Here is an 18,781-nt window from a genome sequence, read left to right as displayed (position 1 = left end):
GATCTTGAACACAGGTCTGCTGAGGAATGACAAGTCCTTCAGGAAAAGTTCAAAAGCCTGTCTGGTCCTAGATGTATTCGAGTTTAAGAGAATCTCATCACCTCTTAAAAAAAGTTTCTAAGGGGAAATGCCTGTTTTTTAAAAAACCTGGCAGAATAGTCATTGAGGAAGTCGTTTCTTCTATGACACACTAGATTTTGTGATAATGGGTTTAAATGTATATGTTTTTTCTATAAGTGGTATCTAGTTACTTTGGGTCTTGGTCCCCTTAAAATTCACCTTATTAGCTTCCCCTTTGCCTGAATCAGCATGGCAGCCATCACTTGGCAGGCAGGACGGTGTGACCAGGAGGCACTCTGGGGCCAATGGTTCTGCCAGCTACTCAGCTGGCACGTCTTCTTTGAAGGGTCACACCATCACAGTTGATGCACTCAGAGAAGCTGTCTCTGTCTTTAGGGCCCCTTCTCTTTGTCATCCATTCTGATGTACAGACTCAGAAACCATTGAGTTAAGGCTTCTTTCAGGAATCCACACCACAACATCCATAAGAGATGGTCCCCAGGCCCCCTTGAACTTTGGAGGTTGGACTAGAGTCTAAATCTTTACCAGCCCCATGACACGATGTATTATGCTCCAGAAGCTGGGTAGTGTAACTATCTTCAGGATGCCTCCCATCTAGTTGGGAAAGGAAGTGTTATATGAAAGCAATTATAGTATGTCTTGGACTTTCCTGTAGCTCAAACAGTAAAGAATCTGCCTGCAATGCAGGAGATTCTATCCCTGGGTTGAAAAGATCCTCTGGAGAAGAGAATGGCAATCCACTCCAGTATTCTTGCCTGGAGAATCACATGGACAGAGAAGCCTGGAGGGCTACAGTTCGTGGGGTCACAAAGATTTGGACACAACTGAGCAACTAACACTTCACTTCATAGTGTGTCTTAGTGTACTAGATATATACTAGATAGGCCAGGCACAAGGAAGCCTGAGATGGAGCACCCAAATCAATCTTAAGGAGTTGGTGTAGTCTTCATCCTCAGTTCAGAGATGTTTGTCGTGGGTGCTAGGTTGGAATGACATTTATTCCCAGAAATCTTGTAGGACCTTATTATGTACTAGTCTCTCCCTCTCTCTCAAAGTCACTCAGTCATGTCTGACTCTTTGCAACCCCATGGATTATAGCCTGCCAAGCTCCTCTGTCCATGGAGTTTCCTGGCAAGAACACTGGAGTAGGTAGCCATTCCCTTCTCCAGGGAATCTTCCTGACACAGAAATCAAAGCCAGGTCTCCCGCATTGCAGACAGATTCTTTACCCTCCGAGCTATGAGGGACGCCCATGTGCTAGTCTATCAGCCCCTAAAAGATCTAATCTAGTTCAAATTTCCCTAAATTCTTAGCATTAAGAAATATTACCCAGACTGAAAAAATTTCATCCCTACTGTCCTATACCAATACATTAAAAAGCCAATCATGAAGAAAGTAAAGAATGCAATGTTACCACTCAAAGTACTCAAAGGAAAACACAGACTACCACTCACTAGTTCTCTCCCTAGAAAAGGAAAAGCAGGGTGCTTAAGAACAATAAAATTTCTGTCAGCAGAGACAAAAGTGAGAGAACATAGGCCAAGATCTGCTGATGACAGATTTTTGCCTCTTAAATGAGTGAGTAGAGTTTGCTCCAGTTCTATTGGAGTGTTTCTCTTTTTTATGACTTGCCACATGAAGACATCTGATTTTTCACTTGAGCAACCAGATGGTAGCTGTTACCTTTTGGTTGTATTGGACATGCATATGCATGCTTCGGAGAAGGCAATGGCACCCACTCCAGTACTCTTGCCTGGAAAATCCCATGGACAGAGGAGCCTTGTAGGCTGCAGTCCATGGGGTCACAAAGAGTCGGACACGACTGAACGACTTCACTTTCATTTTTCACTTTCATGCATTGGAGAAGGAAATGGCAACCCACCCCAGCGTTCTTGCCTGGAGAATCCCAGGGACAGGGGATCCTGGTGGGCTGCCCTCTGTGGGGTCGCACAGAGTTGGACATGACTGAAGTGACTTAGCAGCAGCAGCAGCATTCATGCTTAGTCTCTCAGTCATGTCCGACTCTGCAACCCCATGGACTGTATCAGGCTTCTCTGTCCATGGGATTTCCCAGGCAAGAATACTGGAATGGGGTGCCATTTCCTCCTTCAGGGGATCTTCCTGACCCAGGGATCAAACCTGTGGTTCCTGCACTGGCAGACAGATTCTTTACCACTGGGCCACCTCGGAAGCTCAGTTGCATTGGACAGTGCTTCATAAATCTGGTGGTGTGTTATAATCACCGGGGAAGTTTGTTAGAAGTTTGGATTCCTGGGATCTACCCTGAAAGGTTCTTATTCTTTAAAAGATCACAGTGGAAGCTAAGACACTGTATTTTTAGTAAGTTCCCCCAGGTAATACTCTTAGTGTCAGACTGTGGACCAGTGTTTGGGAATCACTAATATTGGTACACAGAAGAACTAGTTGAGGATTCAGGTGAGATTGAGAACATGGTGAGCTCAGTATTGGACATACCATGAGACATCCATGTGAAGATATTTTGTAGATAGTTGATTATAGTGGTCTGGAGCCCAGGGGAGGTGGTGGGGAGAGATTTGGAGGCCATTAGCCATTGGGTGTTAATGGGAGTATGGGAGTGGGTCAGATTGCCCAGGTGTTATATATAAATAAATAAAATCAAAGGCCAGGGACCTGGCCCTGAAGTCTATGTTTCTAAGTCAATTTGGTCATGAACAGCTCTTAGAGTCTGTTTGATAGGTTGTGGTTGCCAGTAAAGTTCATTCTATAAATTAAATTTCAAATCATGTTATACCACACTGACATTTTTTAATTAAACATTAATTAACAAAAATGTTTAAAATAGTTCATGAAAACTCATGTAGACTTGAGAATGTTCCATTGATCTGACCTTTTACATGCCTTGACCACTACTTCGAGTGAAAGGTTCATTCAAGGCAAATGCCTAGAAATCTAGGAGCAGAGATTTCGTCCTTTATACTTGGCATTGAGAAACCAGAATTCTCCAGAGTTCAGAGATGAATAGAAGACCACTTAGAACAGGGTAAAATCCTTTCTTTTACCCTGTTCATGTAAAGGTAGGAAAAGGCTCTAAAATATATTTAATCACCAACTAGTGTTGAATACCTTTAATTTCACAATCTAGAACCCCTTTCAGGTATTCAAAATGCTAGTTACCAGTCTACCATGTTTACCAGTTAAAGCCCATTTCTGTAATTCAGTATGCTAATTTGCAAAGCCTCAGATGTTAATAGAGATGTGAGTAATAGAAGTGTTCATTATAGCTGCCTCTGGAGTATGCCTTTTCTGATTAGGATGCCAGCTGACCACCTGGACTATGTGTACTTTATTGGAATGCTTGAAGCAGTTGGGTTGCAACTTAAGGAGCTCCCACAATATGTGTGGAAACTTTCTAAAGTAAACTGAAATCATCATGATAAGGGAAAGACAAAAAATGCAAGAGTAAGAAGATAGGGCATGGAAGCCAGGTCATGAGAACAGAATCTTTTAAGGATTGAAAAGTGGTTAAGCTTCTGGTGCTACTGAGAGGTCAAGAAATAAAGTGACTATAATGAGTCCATAGCTCTGACCATGAGGGAGCCCTTGTGATCTTGATAAGGATGGTTTCATGAAACAGTGACCATGGAAGAGTCACTGTGGTGGGTGGAGGGAGTGGATTCAGAAGGTAGGCACCTTTTTTAAGAGGTAAAGAAGAAAGAAAGACATGGAACAGAAACCAGACAAGTTGGGGGAAAAAAAAAACAAAACATTTTGTCATCGTGATTTTCATTTGCTTGTTTTAAGATGGAGGATGGTGCACATAATTAAATGTGGGAAGCAGCCAGTAGAGAAAGGTTGAAAAGCCAGAAGAAAAGGGAGAACCAACCTTCCCAGGCCCAGAGGAGATCAGATGGTGGTGATAATTACAACCAAGAGGAAGATACCACTTCCATTATGATAGAAGGGAAAGAAGTAATTGTGAGTGGGGGATACAGTAAAATTAGACTTGTGTTGAAATGGGGTTTTGATATAGGCCAGTGTTTTGTCCATAAAAAAACACTACTCAGACTTTCAACTTGGTTTGAACAATTAGTATTCAATTTATTAAGGTTATAGAATCAAAATGTCAATTCTCTGTAGTATTCATCTCACAAATCTTACTCTATTTAGAAGTCTAGCATAATTGAACACTCATGTTCAAGGGGCTTTTGATTAATGCTTGGTCCTTTATGGCAACTTAAACATGGTCAAATATTTTTTATCTACGTGTATAAATTTAATATACTCTATCTACTTTTTAAGTACCTCATTTACCTACTTAAACAAGATCTTGCTGAGTACTTAAGAATTGTTGTAAATCTTAAATTTATGGAGTGGACTGAATGACCCCTTAGGTTCCATCAGTTCAGTTCAGTCACTGTCTTGTCCAACTCTTTGCAGCCTCATGGACTGCAGCACGCCAGGCTTCCCTGTCCATCACCAACTCCTAGAGCTTAACACAAACTCATGTCCGTCGAGTCAGTGATACCATCCAACCATCTCTTCATCTGTCGTCCCCTTCTCCTGCCTTCAATCTTTCCCAGCATCAGGGTCTTTTCCAATGAGTCAGTTCTTCGCATCAGGTGGCCAAAATATTGGAGTTTCAGCTTCAGCATCAGTCCTTCTAGTGAATATTCAGGACTGATTTCTTTTAGGATGGACTGGTTGGATCTCCTTGCAGTCCAAGGGACTCTCAAAAGTCTTCTCCAACACCACAGTTCAAAAGCATCAATTCTTTGGCTCTCAGCTTTCTTTATGATCCAACTCTCACGTCCATACATGACTACTGGAAAAACCATAGCTTTGACTAGACAGACCTTTGTTGGCAAATTAATGTCTCTGCTTTTTAATATGCTGTCTAGGTTGGTCATAGTTTTTCTTCCAAAGAGCAAGCATCTTTTAATTTCATGGCTTGCAATCACCATCTGCAGTGATTTTGGAGCCCCCAAAAATAAAGCCTATCACTGTTTCCATTATTTCCCCATCTATTTCCCATGAAATGATGGGACCGCATGCCATGATCTTAGTTTTCTGAATGCTGAGTTTTAAGACAACTTTTTCACTCTCCTCTTTCACTTTGATCAAGAGGCTCCTTAGTTCTTCTTCACTTTCTGCCATAAGGGTGGTGTCATCTGCATATCTGAGGTTATTGATATTTCTCCTGGCAATCTTGTGATTCATCCAGCCCCACACTTCTCATAATGTACTCTGCATATAAGTTAAATAAGCAGGGTGACAATCGCAGCCTTGACATACTCCTTTCCTGGTTTGGAACCAGTCTGTTGTTCCATGTCCAATTTTAACTGTTGCTTCTTGACCTGCATACAGATTTCTCAGGAGGCAAGTAAGGTGGTCTGGTATTCCCATCTCTTTAAGAATTTTCCACAGTTTGCTGTGATCCACACAGGCAAAGGCTTTAGCATAGTGAATAAAGCAGAAGTAGATGTTTTTCTGAACTCTCTTGCTTTTTCAATGATCAGCGGATGTTGGCAATTTGATCTCTGGTTCCTCTGCCTTTTCTAAAACCAGCTTGAACATCTGGAAGTTCACAGTTCACATACTATTGAAACCTGGCTTGGAGAATTTTGAGCATTACTTCGCTAGCATGTGAGATGAGTGTAGTTGTGCGGTAGTTTGAACATTCTTTGGCATTGACTTTCTTTGGGATTGGAATAAAAACTGACCTTTTCCAGTCCTGTGACCACTGCCGAGTTTTCCAAATTTGCTGGCATATTGAGTGCAGCACTTTCACAGCATCATCGTTTAGGATTTGAAATAGCTCAACTGGAATTCTATCACCTCCACTAGCTTTGTTCATAGTGATGCTTCCTAAGGCCCACTTGACTTCAAACATTATGCATAAATTTAGGTACATTTCAACTTAAAAATCAGAAGTCTGATAATTCAATTATTCATTTTTAATTGATTTTCAAAACATTGTCACTCTAATCACTCGAATTCCTTTAAGCGTCAGTAGTACAGAAAAGAAGAAATATGCACAAAATGATTAATTGTATGACTTCCATGCTTTAAAACCTTTCTATACTTAATTTGAAATCTCCCTGGAGTTGAATGATGCATACTAACCAAGAAAGAAAGTTCCTTGGGAACAACTGAGGCCCTTTTTTAGCAAATATTTTAACAGAGATGCTGGCATCAGAGCAATTTACATCCTCCCAAATGTCACACTGAGCCCCTCCTTAGAACAGCTGTGTCATGAGTTACAAAACTTAAAGAGGGTTTGGTCTCACAACTTCTTCTGTCCATATCCCAAGACCAAAGCTATATACATAGTCTCTAAATCTTAATCTAGTAAAGGAAATAGGACTATCAGGTTGGTCTTTATCTTTTAAAAGAGGTACATATATTTTCTATCTTAAGTACTGAAAACCTTTGAATTTAATGGAATTCTAAGATGTATACATATTTTTCTACTTGATAACTTAAAAATAAATAAATTTTCTATTTAATGATAAAGACCTTTAAATGGAATATCCGATATGTAAATGTCTTTTCTATTTAAAGAACTTGGAACTTGATAGAATCTTGCACTCTTTCATCTTCTTAGGTGCATACAACACTTATAGATGTATCAATAATCTCCATTTGGGTTTTGGAGATCCCTCCTGATCAAGCCAAGTCTGATTTGCTGTTACAATATGACTCGTATTCTTCTGAGAGTTTAGGGGGAGGGGGCAGGAAGTTGACAGAGTTCTTATCAGATGGCTTCTAGTTTCTCTATGGATTAGGATGTAAAGTCGTCTGTTAAAGGAGGTGGGAGTTACATGGGTGAGGATGAGGAGAAAGTTTTAAATTTTTCATATATGAAAATGGGATACCTGAGTAGATCCATGCTGCCTACTTTATAGTCTCATAAGCATGTGACATTAAAGCCACTTAAAGTGGAGACAGTACTCCACTGGATATATTTACAGTACTCCACTGGATATATTTCCAGTCCATGTCAAACAGTTTATATGGTTTTTATGTTAAATGTACACATTTTGTTATTTGAGTATTTGCCATTCTTTGTAGCTGATCAAGAAGTCACAGCTCAATGTCAAAGAAGCTTTATTAATAAAGCAATTGAAGTAGTCACTTATACTGCAAAAAGTTCTAGACTCATTTAACATTTATTTCCATTTGCTAGTCAATTACCAGCTGTCAGAGCATATTAAGTATTGTAAATTTGAGTCAGAAGCTGTCACCCCTAAGTGTATTAACTTTCCCTAATCACATAGGTAGTGATTTATCCCATGAAAGAATTATATTAATCACCAACTTACATCTGTCTTCATCATGGTATAAAATTGCCACTGGCTTCATTGCTCAAGTGAAGTAAATCAATGTAGACTCCAAAAATGAAAGCAGACTGTCATGAATCTTGAGTATTTCCATTCACGTTAACAAGCTTCTCATTGTTTCCAAACAGAAAAAAAAATGTCAGCCAACTTTCATAGCTTTTTGCTTCTTAGTGTTAAAACTGTAGTTAATTATTCTTATTATTAACAGTTAACATTTCTAGAGTATTTATTATGTGTTAGCACTATGCTCACAGCTTTATGTGAATTATTTTAATTTTCACAATAAACCTGTGAGGTTATTGGTTCTTATACTCATGGCTGCATTTTGTAATGTTGATAATGACTTTAAAAGACTTGAGTAATTAACTTGTCCAAAATGGTAGAGCCTAGAGTCAAACCCAAGCAATTTAATTCCATAATGTTTACATTTAACCAGTAGTCTACACTGATGGATGGTGTTTGATATTAATTAAGTGAATCAGTTAGGAATAGCATTTGGGATTGAATCTGCATTGCAGGCAGATTCTTTACCATCTGAGCCATCAGGAAAGCTCAACTAAAATTTAACATATAATGGCTTACAAAATAGTGATTTCTTTTTTTATTTCTCATTTAACAGAATGGAGATAGGCAATAACTCATATTTGTTTAGTAGCCCACCAGGGCCAGAGCTAGTGTGATTCCCTGGCCTGTCCCTTAAGGCAGCAAAAATGGCTGCTTCAGTTTCGAGCACCGGGTTCACATTCAGGGCAGGATAAAAGGAGAGGGGAGAGTTGCCACCAGCTGTAACTGTATAATTTATCATGACAGTGAACCCTTTCTCATTTATATCTCATTGGTCAAAGCTGTTTCACATGGCTGCTCTTATCTGAAAGGGTAGAAGACTGCAGGGGGAAGGTAGTTGGGGAGGATGATGGACCAGCCTTGGGTCAAAAGTTATAGAATCTACAAACTCTGTAGGAATTTTTCACTTCCTCCTTAACTTCTTCCTTTCTTTTCTTGGAATGAAATCGCTGTAATTCTCTACCACCTAATGTATTTTTGCCTCATTTTGTAAAATGTATTCCTGGATATTAAGGGAGAGGGGTGGTTCTTTTTTTTTTTTTTTGAGTCAGGATGCATTGGTCACAAGTTACAGAAACTATTGCACACCTGAGAAAATCGATGAATTTCAGTCATTTATTCAACAGCTAAATTTAGCTGTTGAATAAATAAATAAGCACTCATTATACACCATGAACTCTTCTATGCTCTGTGGATATATCAGTGAACAAAAATATTGAGAGAAAGAGAGAAATACTGCGCTGGAATCACATAGAACCCAAAGGTAGGAAAGCCGAAGAGCTTTGAAGAGAGACAGGAACCAGGGGTTGAGAAACTACCTGGAATCCAGACAGCTTCCCTGAGCTTATCTCCTTCATTTTGCTCACTCTGCTTTCTCTTAATTCTTGGTCTGCATGGTGGATCTTCTATTCAAGCTGAACAAGAATCTGTGTCCCAATCCAAATACGTAAGAAAAAGAATTTGAATCAACTGTGCCCACCGACAGTGAGAGATACAGTTCCAGGGGTCACTGTGAGTGGGGTGGACCCCTTGAAATTTGTCTACCTCAAAAGGCTTCCTGTTGCTGCTCCCCATCTTCAAGTTTACTGATGCTTTTGTAGATAGCTTGCCTGCTACCATCCATGCCAAAGCTCCTCCTACCACCCTAGAGATTTGAAAGTTAACTCTATCTACCTTGAAGAGTACATTTTTTTTCTAGTTCTGGGGAAAAAATTGCATGAGTCAAAGTTGTTTTGGAGTTTTTCAAGTCATTCTGTGCTCAAAGGTATTAAATCTTCCCCTCCCCTCCACAGCCCTGTCACTGTCTTCCAGATAATGGGAGATTTGGGTCTTGGTTGACATCAAATTCCCTTCTCACTTTAAGCCCTCAGATGCCAACACCACTAGACATCAGTTTGATTCCAAAGTACACATTGCAGCATGGATTGATATATTCTTTTATGGTCCTTATAAACTATAATCCAGTGAGATATGGCTGTTGGTGATTTGTTTAACCTTCTCTGTGTTTCAAACGAATGGATATTTTCCCATCCAGGGATAAACGAATTGCTGACCTTGTGGCTAATCTGGTTTTTTACAGGCTTTGGATTCCTCTCCACGTGGAGGGGGATGGGCAGGCTGGGGCTCCTGGGGCAAATCTCTGCTCTCGTCAGCATCTGCCACAGTGGGTAAGCATTATACATTGCATTTGAATGGATAAAGTTCAGGGGCCAAATAGGATATGACGTTTTGATCATACCATGTACTGATAGAGTTTAACATTACCTCATGAGATATTTGGGATTCCCAAGTGGTGCAGTGATAAAGAATCCGCCTGCCAATTCAGGAGACACAGGAGACGTGGGTTCAATCCCTGTGTTGGGAAGATGCCCTGGAGGAGGAAATGGCAACCCACTCCTGTATTCTTGCCTGGAAAATTCTATGGACAGAGGAGCTTGGCAGGCTGCAGAGAGATGGACATAACTGAGGGACTAAGCGCGCACACACACACACACACACACACGAGATAATAAGAGAAAATTGTTTTTAGTGTTTACCAAGTGCTTCCTGTATATTGATACATTTATTCTTCAAAATAACCCTATTAGGAGGTACTCTTATTTCCTCCATTTTAGAGATAAGGAAGCTGAATCACAGAGAGGTTAAACTTTATCCAAAATCAAGAGTAGCTGAATTGGGCTTTGAACCTTGCAGTATGGCTTTTAACCATTTTATTATATTGCATCTTAGAATATAAGATTTGGGCTTTTATAATATATTCTTAAAGCTTTGTTTATCATCCACTTGAACGTTTTAAAATATACAAATAGGCTACTCTCTAAAAAGGCATTCATCACAGCATATTGAAATACAAATAGAAAAGATTCAGGTAGGCAGAAGATACTTATCAAGGCTAATAGAGTTACTATAATTGAACATTGACCTTAACTCTGAGATTCTTGCCTGCCAGTAGATTATCTTTCTCACTGAATAATAAAACAAGACTTACCTTATTTAGGGGCTTCCCAAGTAACTCAGCTGGTAAAGAATCTGCTGCAATGCAGGAGACCCCAGTTCAACTCCTAGGTCAGGGAATTCCCCCAGTAGAAAAGACAGGCTACCCACTCCAGTATTCTTGTGCTTCCCTGGTGGCTCAGATGGTAACGAGTCCACCTGCAATGCAGGAAACCTGGGTTCAAACCCTGTGTTGGGAAGATTCCCCTGGAGGAGGGCATGGCAACACACTCTAGTATTCTTGCCTGGAGAATCCCCATGGACAGAGGAGCCTCGCGGGCTACAGTCCATGGGGTTGCAAAGAGTTGGATATGACGAGCGACTCAGCACAGCACGGCACAGCTTATTTAGATAACTTTATTTTGGCTGCCAGTAGAGTGTCTTTCTCATTGAATGATAAAACAAGACAGTATATTTACATAACTTTATTTTCTTTGTATGAAATTTTTGAAGAAATGTCCTGCATTGGCTCTTATACTAAGAGAAAACATAATGACTGTATCCTCATCAGTGAAGATTTGTCACAGTTATTCTTCATGTGACCATTTCTCATGTATACTCTTCATGAACACTGAAGACATGGCATAAACATGTCTAAGATGACCTAGCCTTGACATTTCATCTTGAGGGTGGAGACTGACAGGCAGAACATAGGAAGCCACAGGTAACACCGCTTGCAGATCATCTGACTCAGGTGTCCTCATATAGTCTGTGGCATGAGGATCTTGTGATAGGCCATGAATTGGTCCAATTCACTGTTACTCCTAAATCAGTAGTCTCTGGCCCTACTCCAATGAACCGTGGTCATAGACAGTTGAAGGGGCAGGTATCTAATTTGATAGAATTTAGATGCCTGGAAGAATGGATTCATTGCATTCTCCTAATTCCATGCCTGTCAAGTATCAGGAGAGCTGTGGCAAGGAGTAGATGGTGATCAAATAAACATTGCTCTCTTCTGAGAGCCTGAAAAGCAGATTTTTTTTTTTCTTTTGCTAATTGAAGGGCCAGGTATACCGTGGATACTTTGGGTTGGCCAAAGACACAAATGAACTTTTTGACCAACCCGATACATATGCAGATGGAAAAAATTAGTCAGATTAAAGTAGAGGAGCCTGTTTTGTTTTCTGAACAGGGCAGAGTCTCTTATTAGAGTGAGGACGGGCACTGCAAGCATCTTGCTTTCTAGGGAAAATGTTTGAGCTTTCAGTGACTCCCAAATGGATCTTGCCACTGACAGTACTCAGGACTGGCATGCTTTTGAACCAAAACTAAAAATGTGAAGTCTAAAAGTTTTTGAAATTGTGATGTCATGGAACAGTATATTACTTGATCACCAAGTTATACCACTCTCTTCATGCTTTATGTCATAAAACAGTATAATGTTTTGGGTGCTTCCAGTTATAATGGTGTCCAGAACTTCCTGACCCAGGGATTGAACTGACATCTCCTGCAGCTACTGCATTGGCAGCCCATGGGGGTCACAAAGAGTCGGACACGACTGAGCAACTGAATTGAACTGAATTATGGGAGTGAATCCCATCATATTCACAATCCTGTTCACTCTCAAATTAAAAGACTCTTGTTCCCTAGAAGGAAAACTACGAGAAACCTAGACAGCATATTAAAAAGTAGAGATATCACTTTGCCAATGAAGGTCAGTATACTCAAAGCTATAATTTTTCGAGTGCTAATGCTAAGTTGCTTCAGTTGTGTCCAATTCTTTGTGACCGTATGGACTGTAGCCCACCAGGCTCCTCTGTCCATGGGATTCTCCAGGCAAGAATACTGGAGTGGGTTGCAATTTCCTTTTCTAATGGGAGAGTTGGATCATAAAGAAGACTGAGTGCTGAAGAACTAATGCTTTCAAATTGTGCTGGAGAAGACTCTTGAGAGTCCCTTGGACAGCAAAATCAAACCAGTCAATCATAAAGGAAATCAACCCTGAATATTAATTTAAAGGACCAGTGCTGAAGCTGAAGCTCTAATATTTTGGCTTCCTGATGCAAAGAGCCGATTCACTGGAAAAGACCCTGATGCTGGGAGAGATTGAAGGCAAAAGGAGAAGGGGGTGGCAGAGGATGAGATGGTTGGATGGTATCACTGACTCAGTGGACATGAATTTGAGAAAACTCTGGGAGATAGTGGAGGACAAGGAGCCTAGAGTTCATGGGGTTGCAAAGAATCAGATATGACTTAGTGACTGAACAACAACAACCACCCTCAAATTGGTGGAGGTGGGGAGACATGGGTGTATATGCCAGGGGTGAGAATCTTGGGAGTGATCTCTCAGTTCTACCTACCACACCTCCCTTTTCTGGTTGAAATTCTTAACAGTTACACCACCAATTCCAGAATCTTAATATTTTTTAATGGCTCTAGCTACATGCTAGAATTTTGAAAAGCATTTTAATCTTGGCATTTCCCTCTTGGTTGTACCCACAACAACCAAAGGGCATATGAGGGAGAGCAAATAAATTTTGAAATATCAATACTCACTCTAAGAGTCCCATTGGACAAACTGGAGCCATCTTTAGAGAAGTAGAGACTGTGTTCATCATCACTGGTCATCACAACCTGAATGAATGCAGTAGCAAGATAGTTGAATACCATCCCTAACTCATTCACAAGGTGTGTTTGGGGGATTTCTGATTAAGATGGACTGTAACTTTACAAAGTAATAGTGGCTAAAATGATAGCAATGCATACTTTAAGATAAGTATTTCTGTGGACCTGGTGGAGAACTAAAACTTGTAGCATGAGGGAAGGCTGAAGTCATAGGTTCCAAGGCTGGAAATAAGCAGTGGAGGTGATTGGTGATTTGACTCCCAAAGGTAACAGGGGTCATGTGTCCCACAAGTGGAGAAGTGTCAGTCAGGCTCACAGCCTGGAACAGAGGGTTGGTGAGAATAGGATTCAACCACCTTCTTACAGAAGCTTGAGGAATTTATCGACACCGTCCTAAATCATGGTCTATCTTGAGCTGCAACCTTTGGATTAAGACAGGCAAGTGAGGCAGGCCTTCCGTTATGCACACGCAATAACGGGCTTTGCAGCATTAAGTTTATTATCACAGGGCAAAGAAACTTACTGGAAAACAGAGCACTCGAAATAGCCGACAAGCTCTTGAAGGTTTATAAATTGCCTGTGGAAAATAAAGGAAGAAAATAACCACACCTTCTTTTGCAATTGATTGCTACTCAGAAACCTCATGTTACCCTCAGGGTAATTCCAGTAGCAGCTAAAACTGTACAAGACACAAAGTCCCTAATGAAATTCAGAGCTGTCGATTGAGCATTACAAATAGAAACCAGTACTGTTACAGTTGTTGAAAAACTGCAGGCACAATTGTTGGAGCTGTTTAAGAGTTGGCAAGAGAGTAATTAAAGAATGGAAAGATTTAGAGGTGGTTCTCTCTTGGAAAATTCATTGTATCAGGACTCATAAAACCTGAGAGCCCTGATCCCAACTGCCACTAACCTGTGATCACAAAGAAGTGTCACTAACTAGCTTCACTATGCACTGAGCCTCTATAGGCTCAGCTTCCTTACTTGGAAAAGTATGTGTAGAACGACTTGAGAAATTCTAAGATTCCCTCCAACTTGTGAAATATAATGATTCCATAGACTATGGTTCTATGTAACAAGAGAAAGATATTTGTAACCACTGTGCTGAGTAGAAAAATAGAGAAAATTGACTTTTTCTACACTGTATTTTTATATTTTATCTTCTGACTCACTACTTTGACCCCCAAGATTACGAGGAAATGAAAAAGCAACCTTCCCAATGCTTATATAAAATCAGACATCTCTCAGCCAATAACTCCTGTGTTGGTTTCATTTACAGCCACACTATTAATCACATTCTAAGAAGACTTGATCAGCTGCCACCCATGCCTTTGGATGAGTTCATAAAATGCAATGAAAATGGTTATTATTTAAGATTCAGGCAGAAAACAGAGGCAGAAGGAAAATGTAAGAAAAAAAAAGAAGAAAAAGATTTTATGATAATTTCAAAGTACTATTGTGAGAAACAGATGTGATTTTCCACAAGCACCGTAGAGACTTGATTTATGTGTAGAATATATTGCTAAGTGATAGACTAGTAACCAAATGAAAGTCGACAATGCTGAGACATATGCAAATATGCCAAGGTAAAAATTCTGTAGTAGAATAGAGCAACTTATTTCCAGATACTACAAAAGGCCGACCTGTTTATTTAAAATTCTAGTTTTGACAGTTTTATGAATCTCAACACCTTTATGCTAGGGTACCTGAGAAGGGCAAGGGAGAGCTGATCTGTATGTTTACCTTTTCAAAGTTATCATTGTTCTCCTTCCCTATCCACTCGTGAGTTACGTGGCGTTTTCCTTCTGCACGTTTTAATGAACACCTTCTACCAGCACTGTCAGAAGTAATGACAGTGTTTATCACAGAGAACGGCAAACTTGTCAGAATGACGCTACAGTAAGAACCCTTTGCCAGGTATTTCACTCTCGGTATCACATGGATTTGTTTTAAAGGTGATATTGCTGATGATGTGACAATTCTCAAATATCAATACAAAAGATCATAGGATTAATGCTTGGAGTTTGTTCACAGTCCTTTCAAACTATGAATAGGGCCCAGGGATTAATGAATTCCTGTGTGGTGGCAAAGCAAACACTGTGAGTTCAGAAACTCTTTTTGTAGATTTTGATCCCAAAGAGAAGTGAGTACGTGATTACAGACTGGACATCAACCACCATAATGGACAGAGAAGACTTTCCCGAAAGGAAGGTTGACGGGCTCCACTTTTTCTGCCATGAAGTTTACTGTCATGAAGTTTGCTTCATGTTGAGTGTAGCAACACCATCTGTGTGTTTTTCTAAACAGCTACTTCTCACAACTTTTTATAATATCTTGAATTCATTGATAGTAGAGTCTGAAAGGCAGTCAATACTTTTAAATTGTTCTATTTCCAAAATTCACCTGAAGAAGAGTAGAAATTGGTGTAACCCTCAGAAGAGCAATTAGCACTACCGATGAAATCCTAAATTCATGAGCCTTCTATCCAGCAGCCCCAGTGTTGACTCTTTACAAAAGTTTATTAAGATAAATGTGTAAAGATGTTCAATATGGAATATACGCATCAAATAGTTACCATGCAAGGCACTATTCTAGACACTTGAGATGAAATAGTGAGCAAGTAAGAGAAGACCCTGTAGTAGAGCTTACAGACTAGTGGAAGGATGTGGACAATAAGCAGTGCACATGCTGAGTAGGAAAATTATATAGAGGGTTATAGAGTGGGAAGTCTTTGAAAAATATAAAGTCAGGAGTACAGGTTAAAGAGTGGTGAGGGGTAGATCTTAATGAGGTGATATTTGAGCGAAGACCTGAAAGAAGTAAGGGAGTTCATCAAGAATATAAGAAAAACCAGAAGCTACTCGTGTATCCATCCATACAGAATGTGACACATGACAGAGTAATTCTGTGAAATGTTCTACATAACCATTAAAAAGAATGAGATAGGTCAGTGTCCCCGGTTGGATGCTCAGGGGAGAGACTGAGGCAAGAATGAGTTTACTGGAGTTTTACTGGGAAGGGCTCTCAGGAGCAAGCCTTGCAAAGACAGTGAAGGACTGGGAAAGCAGAACTGGGCTTTGGGGGCTTCCCTGGTGGCTCCTGCCAATGCAGGAGACAAGAGTTCGATCCCTGATCTGGGAAGATCCTACATGCCATGGAGCAACCAAACCTGTGCGCCGCAACTGTTGAGCTTGTGCCCCAGAGCCCGCAAGCCACAGCTACTGAGCCTGTGTGCCCCAGAGCCCATGCTCCGCCACGAGAGGAGCCACCACAATGAGAAGCCTGAGCACTGCAACTAGAGAGCAGGTCCCACTTGCCGCAACTAGAGAAAAGCCCTTGCAGCAACGAAGACCCAGCACAACTAAAAATAAAAGAAAACGGTTCTTTTTTTTTTAAAAAATGAAGAACAGGGCTTCGGGAGAAGATGAACAATAATGCAGTTGCGGCCCATCCCATAGGAAGCTTGGGGGTTGGGGTGACTCTTCAGAGATGTCCCCTATTAATGCACGGGCCAGGATCTTATATCACCAGCTCCCTCACTGACCAGTCCCTATAGTGTAGTCTTGAGGGAGCCAGTTCCCTTTGGCGAAGGGCATTGCAAAGCAAGATGTTGAGCCAAGGGCCATCAGCATGGGAGAACAAACACCAGAATCCCAGCAGCACACACAGCCTCCACCACCATCTGCTGAGCTGAGACCCCAGTGTCAATGGTGAAGCCAGGTCTGGAACACTTATATATAAGAATGTGCTTTTAAAACCTTGTTGCTGAAAGGAATCAACAAAAAACAAATTGGACTTGTTATCTTTAAAAGGGAACAGGGTCTTGGGTAAGGTTAAGGAAGACAGGGCCACTTACTTTAAGTCTTTTAAGAGCCCCTGGCACTCCTCCTTGGAAGTCCCTCACATATCACAATAAGTATAATAAAACACATCCACACCCTTCATTAAATATACAATGTATATATAACTATGGAAGAGTTAAATTTACTTGAACTGTAGTTGACCAGTTGACTAATATTCTATTTTTTAATACATGTAAGTAAACATTATTTAATTTTTAATTTATAAACTTTCTTCATTGTCTTTTAGAACCAATACTTTTTCAGGTCTTAAATTGTTTCATGTGTGTTAAGTTGCTTCAGTCACGTCTGACTCTTTGCAACGCTATGGTCTAAAGCCCACCAGGCTCCTCTGTCTGTGGGATTCTTCAGGCAAGAATACTGGAGTGGGTTGCCATGCCCTCCTCCAAAATCATTTCATAGGCATTTGTAAGTTCATAGACTCTATTACCTGTTAGGTCAGTGGATGTTGTCTAGGGAAAAAGAGGCTAGCCCACCTTCTATTGTCTGTGTTTTTATAATCTGATTTTGCTAACATTAGAAGTATCTATTTTTTAAAAATCAACCAGAAATCTTAAAGAAATGAGATTATGGCATTTTTTAAATAGTTTTTTTATGCATTCATCTTTTAAAAGAAAAAGAAAAACATGAAATGAAAAAGAAGGAAATGTTATGTTAAAATTAAAGCAATCTAAAAGACGAGAGCCTTCTGAACAAGTTAGCTGCTGCCCTCGCTGGGGACCCTTTATCATGTGGGACCAGTAGAAGTACTCTCAGGGCCACCCAGTCATCCAGGGTGCTGGCATGAAACTGCTGTTGCTCCCCTAACTTACCACTTGGTCAGAGAGACCCTCCCACCAACAACAAATTATTTTCATTCTCCAGAAAAAGGGGAGACTTCTCTTCAAAGGGGTTTTGATCTTGGTGGAAATCATAAGAAGCGAGACTGGTAAAAATTTTTGAGAATAAAATTAAACTGAAGGTGGAAGACAACACCACACAGTGTCTTGGGATCCATGCCTGAACAGCACAGAGATGATCCTAAAAGCGTCAAGCTGTATCACCCCAAGGCGTGGCTGGACAGGGCAGGGTTAGAGGAAGGTGTCACTGCTGGGTGACCTTCACCTTGCTCTTTGGTCAAAGTAAAATAACTCAAGCTAATTTTAGTGTAAACCAATGTTCTAGTGGGCTTCCCTGGTGGCTCAGATGGTAAAGAATCTGCCCACAATGCAGGAGACCTGGGTTTGATCCCTGGGTCAGGAAGACCCCCCTGGAGAAGGGAATGGCCTTTCACTCCAGTATTCTTGCCTGGAAAATCCCATGGACAGAGGAGCCTGGCAGGCTACAGTCCATAGGGTCACAAAGAGTTGGACACGACTGAGCGACTAACACATGCAATGTTTTAAGAATGAGGAAGCTCCTGAGTAAGTGTCTGATTTGCAAGGACTTACAGAAATTGGACTAAAATGACATTTAATCAACTACAAATAGCATGTAAGACTTTATTAATATAACATTGTGATGGAGCATGTGAGAGTTAAAGTCAGAAAGATTGGGCTCAGATCCTGCCTCTGCCACCTCTTGGCTTTGGGATCTTAGGCAAGTGTTTCCACGTCACCAGGTATCAGTTTCCTCAATCATGAAACGAGTAGAATAATATTTCTTACTTTATCATGAAAAGATTGTATGAGACAATTTACTATATTGAAAATAGGTTCCGGTGCCTGGGACGTTGTGCTCAATAATGTTGACCCAGTACCCAGGGTTTCACATATTTCTCCTCAGTAACCTAACAAAACCCTGGGAGGTAGATGATATCATCCTCCTTTCAGAAAAGATGCAGCAGCAGAGACTCAGCAAAGTCACCAAGTCCACATGGCTGATAACTGATGGAACCAAAATTCCTCCACAAGACTCC

General features: G+C 40.5%; 1 protein-coding gene across 17 annotated transcripts in view; it reads left to right on the top strand.

The window, feature by feature from the left end:
- FAM114A1 (family with sequence similarity 114 member A1) overlaps positions 1 to 18,781 on the top strand; it is a 67,671-nt gene that overhangs the window by 10,953 nt on the left and 37,937 nt on the right. For all 17 annotated transcript variants that reach the window (XM_086406119.1, XM_086406121.1, XM_086406118.1 and 14 more), the window contains one exon: positions 9,547 to 9,634. In XM_086406119.1, the coding sequence (XP_086262245.1) occupies positions 9,547 to 9,634 (88 nt within the window). The remainder of the gene's footprint in view (positions 1 to 9,546; positions 9,635 to 18,781) is intronic.

The sequence above is a fragment of the Bos grunniens genome, chromosome 6 (genome assembly GCF_055505025.1).
Source record: "Bos grunniens cultivar Pamir isolate PY7600 chromosome 6, Bosgru_T2T1.0, whole genome shotgun sequence".
Classification (NCBI taxonomy): domain Eukaryota; kingdom Metazoa; phylum Chordata; class Mammalia; order Artiodactyla; family Bovidae; genus Bos; species Bos grunniens.
The sequence above is the reverse complement of the archived record's forward strand: the minus strand, read 5'-3'. Positions and strand labels throughout refer to the sequence as shown.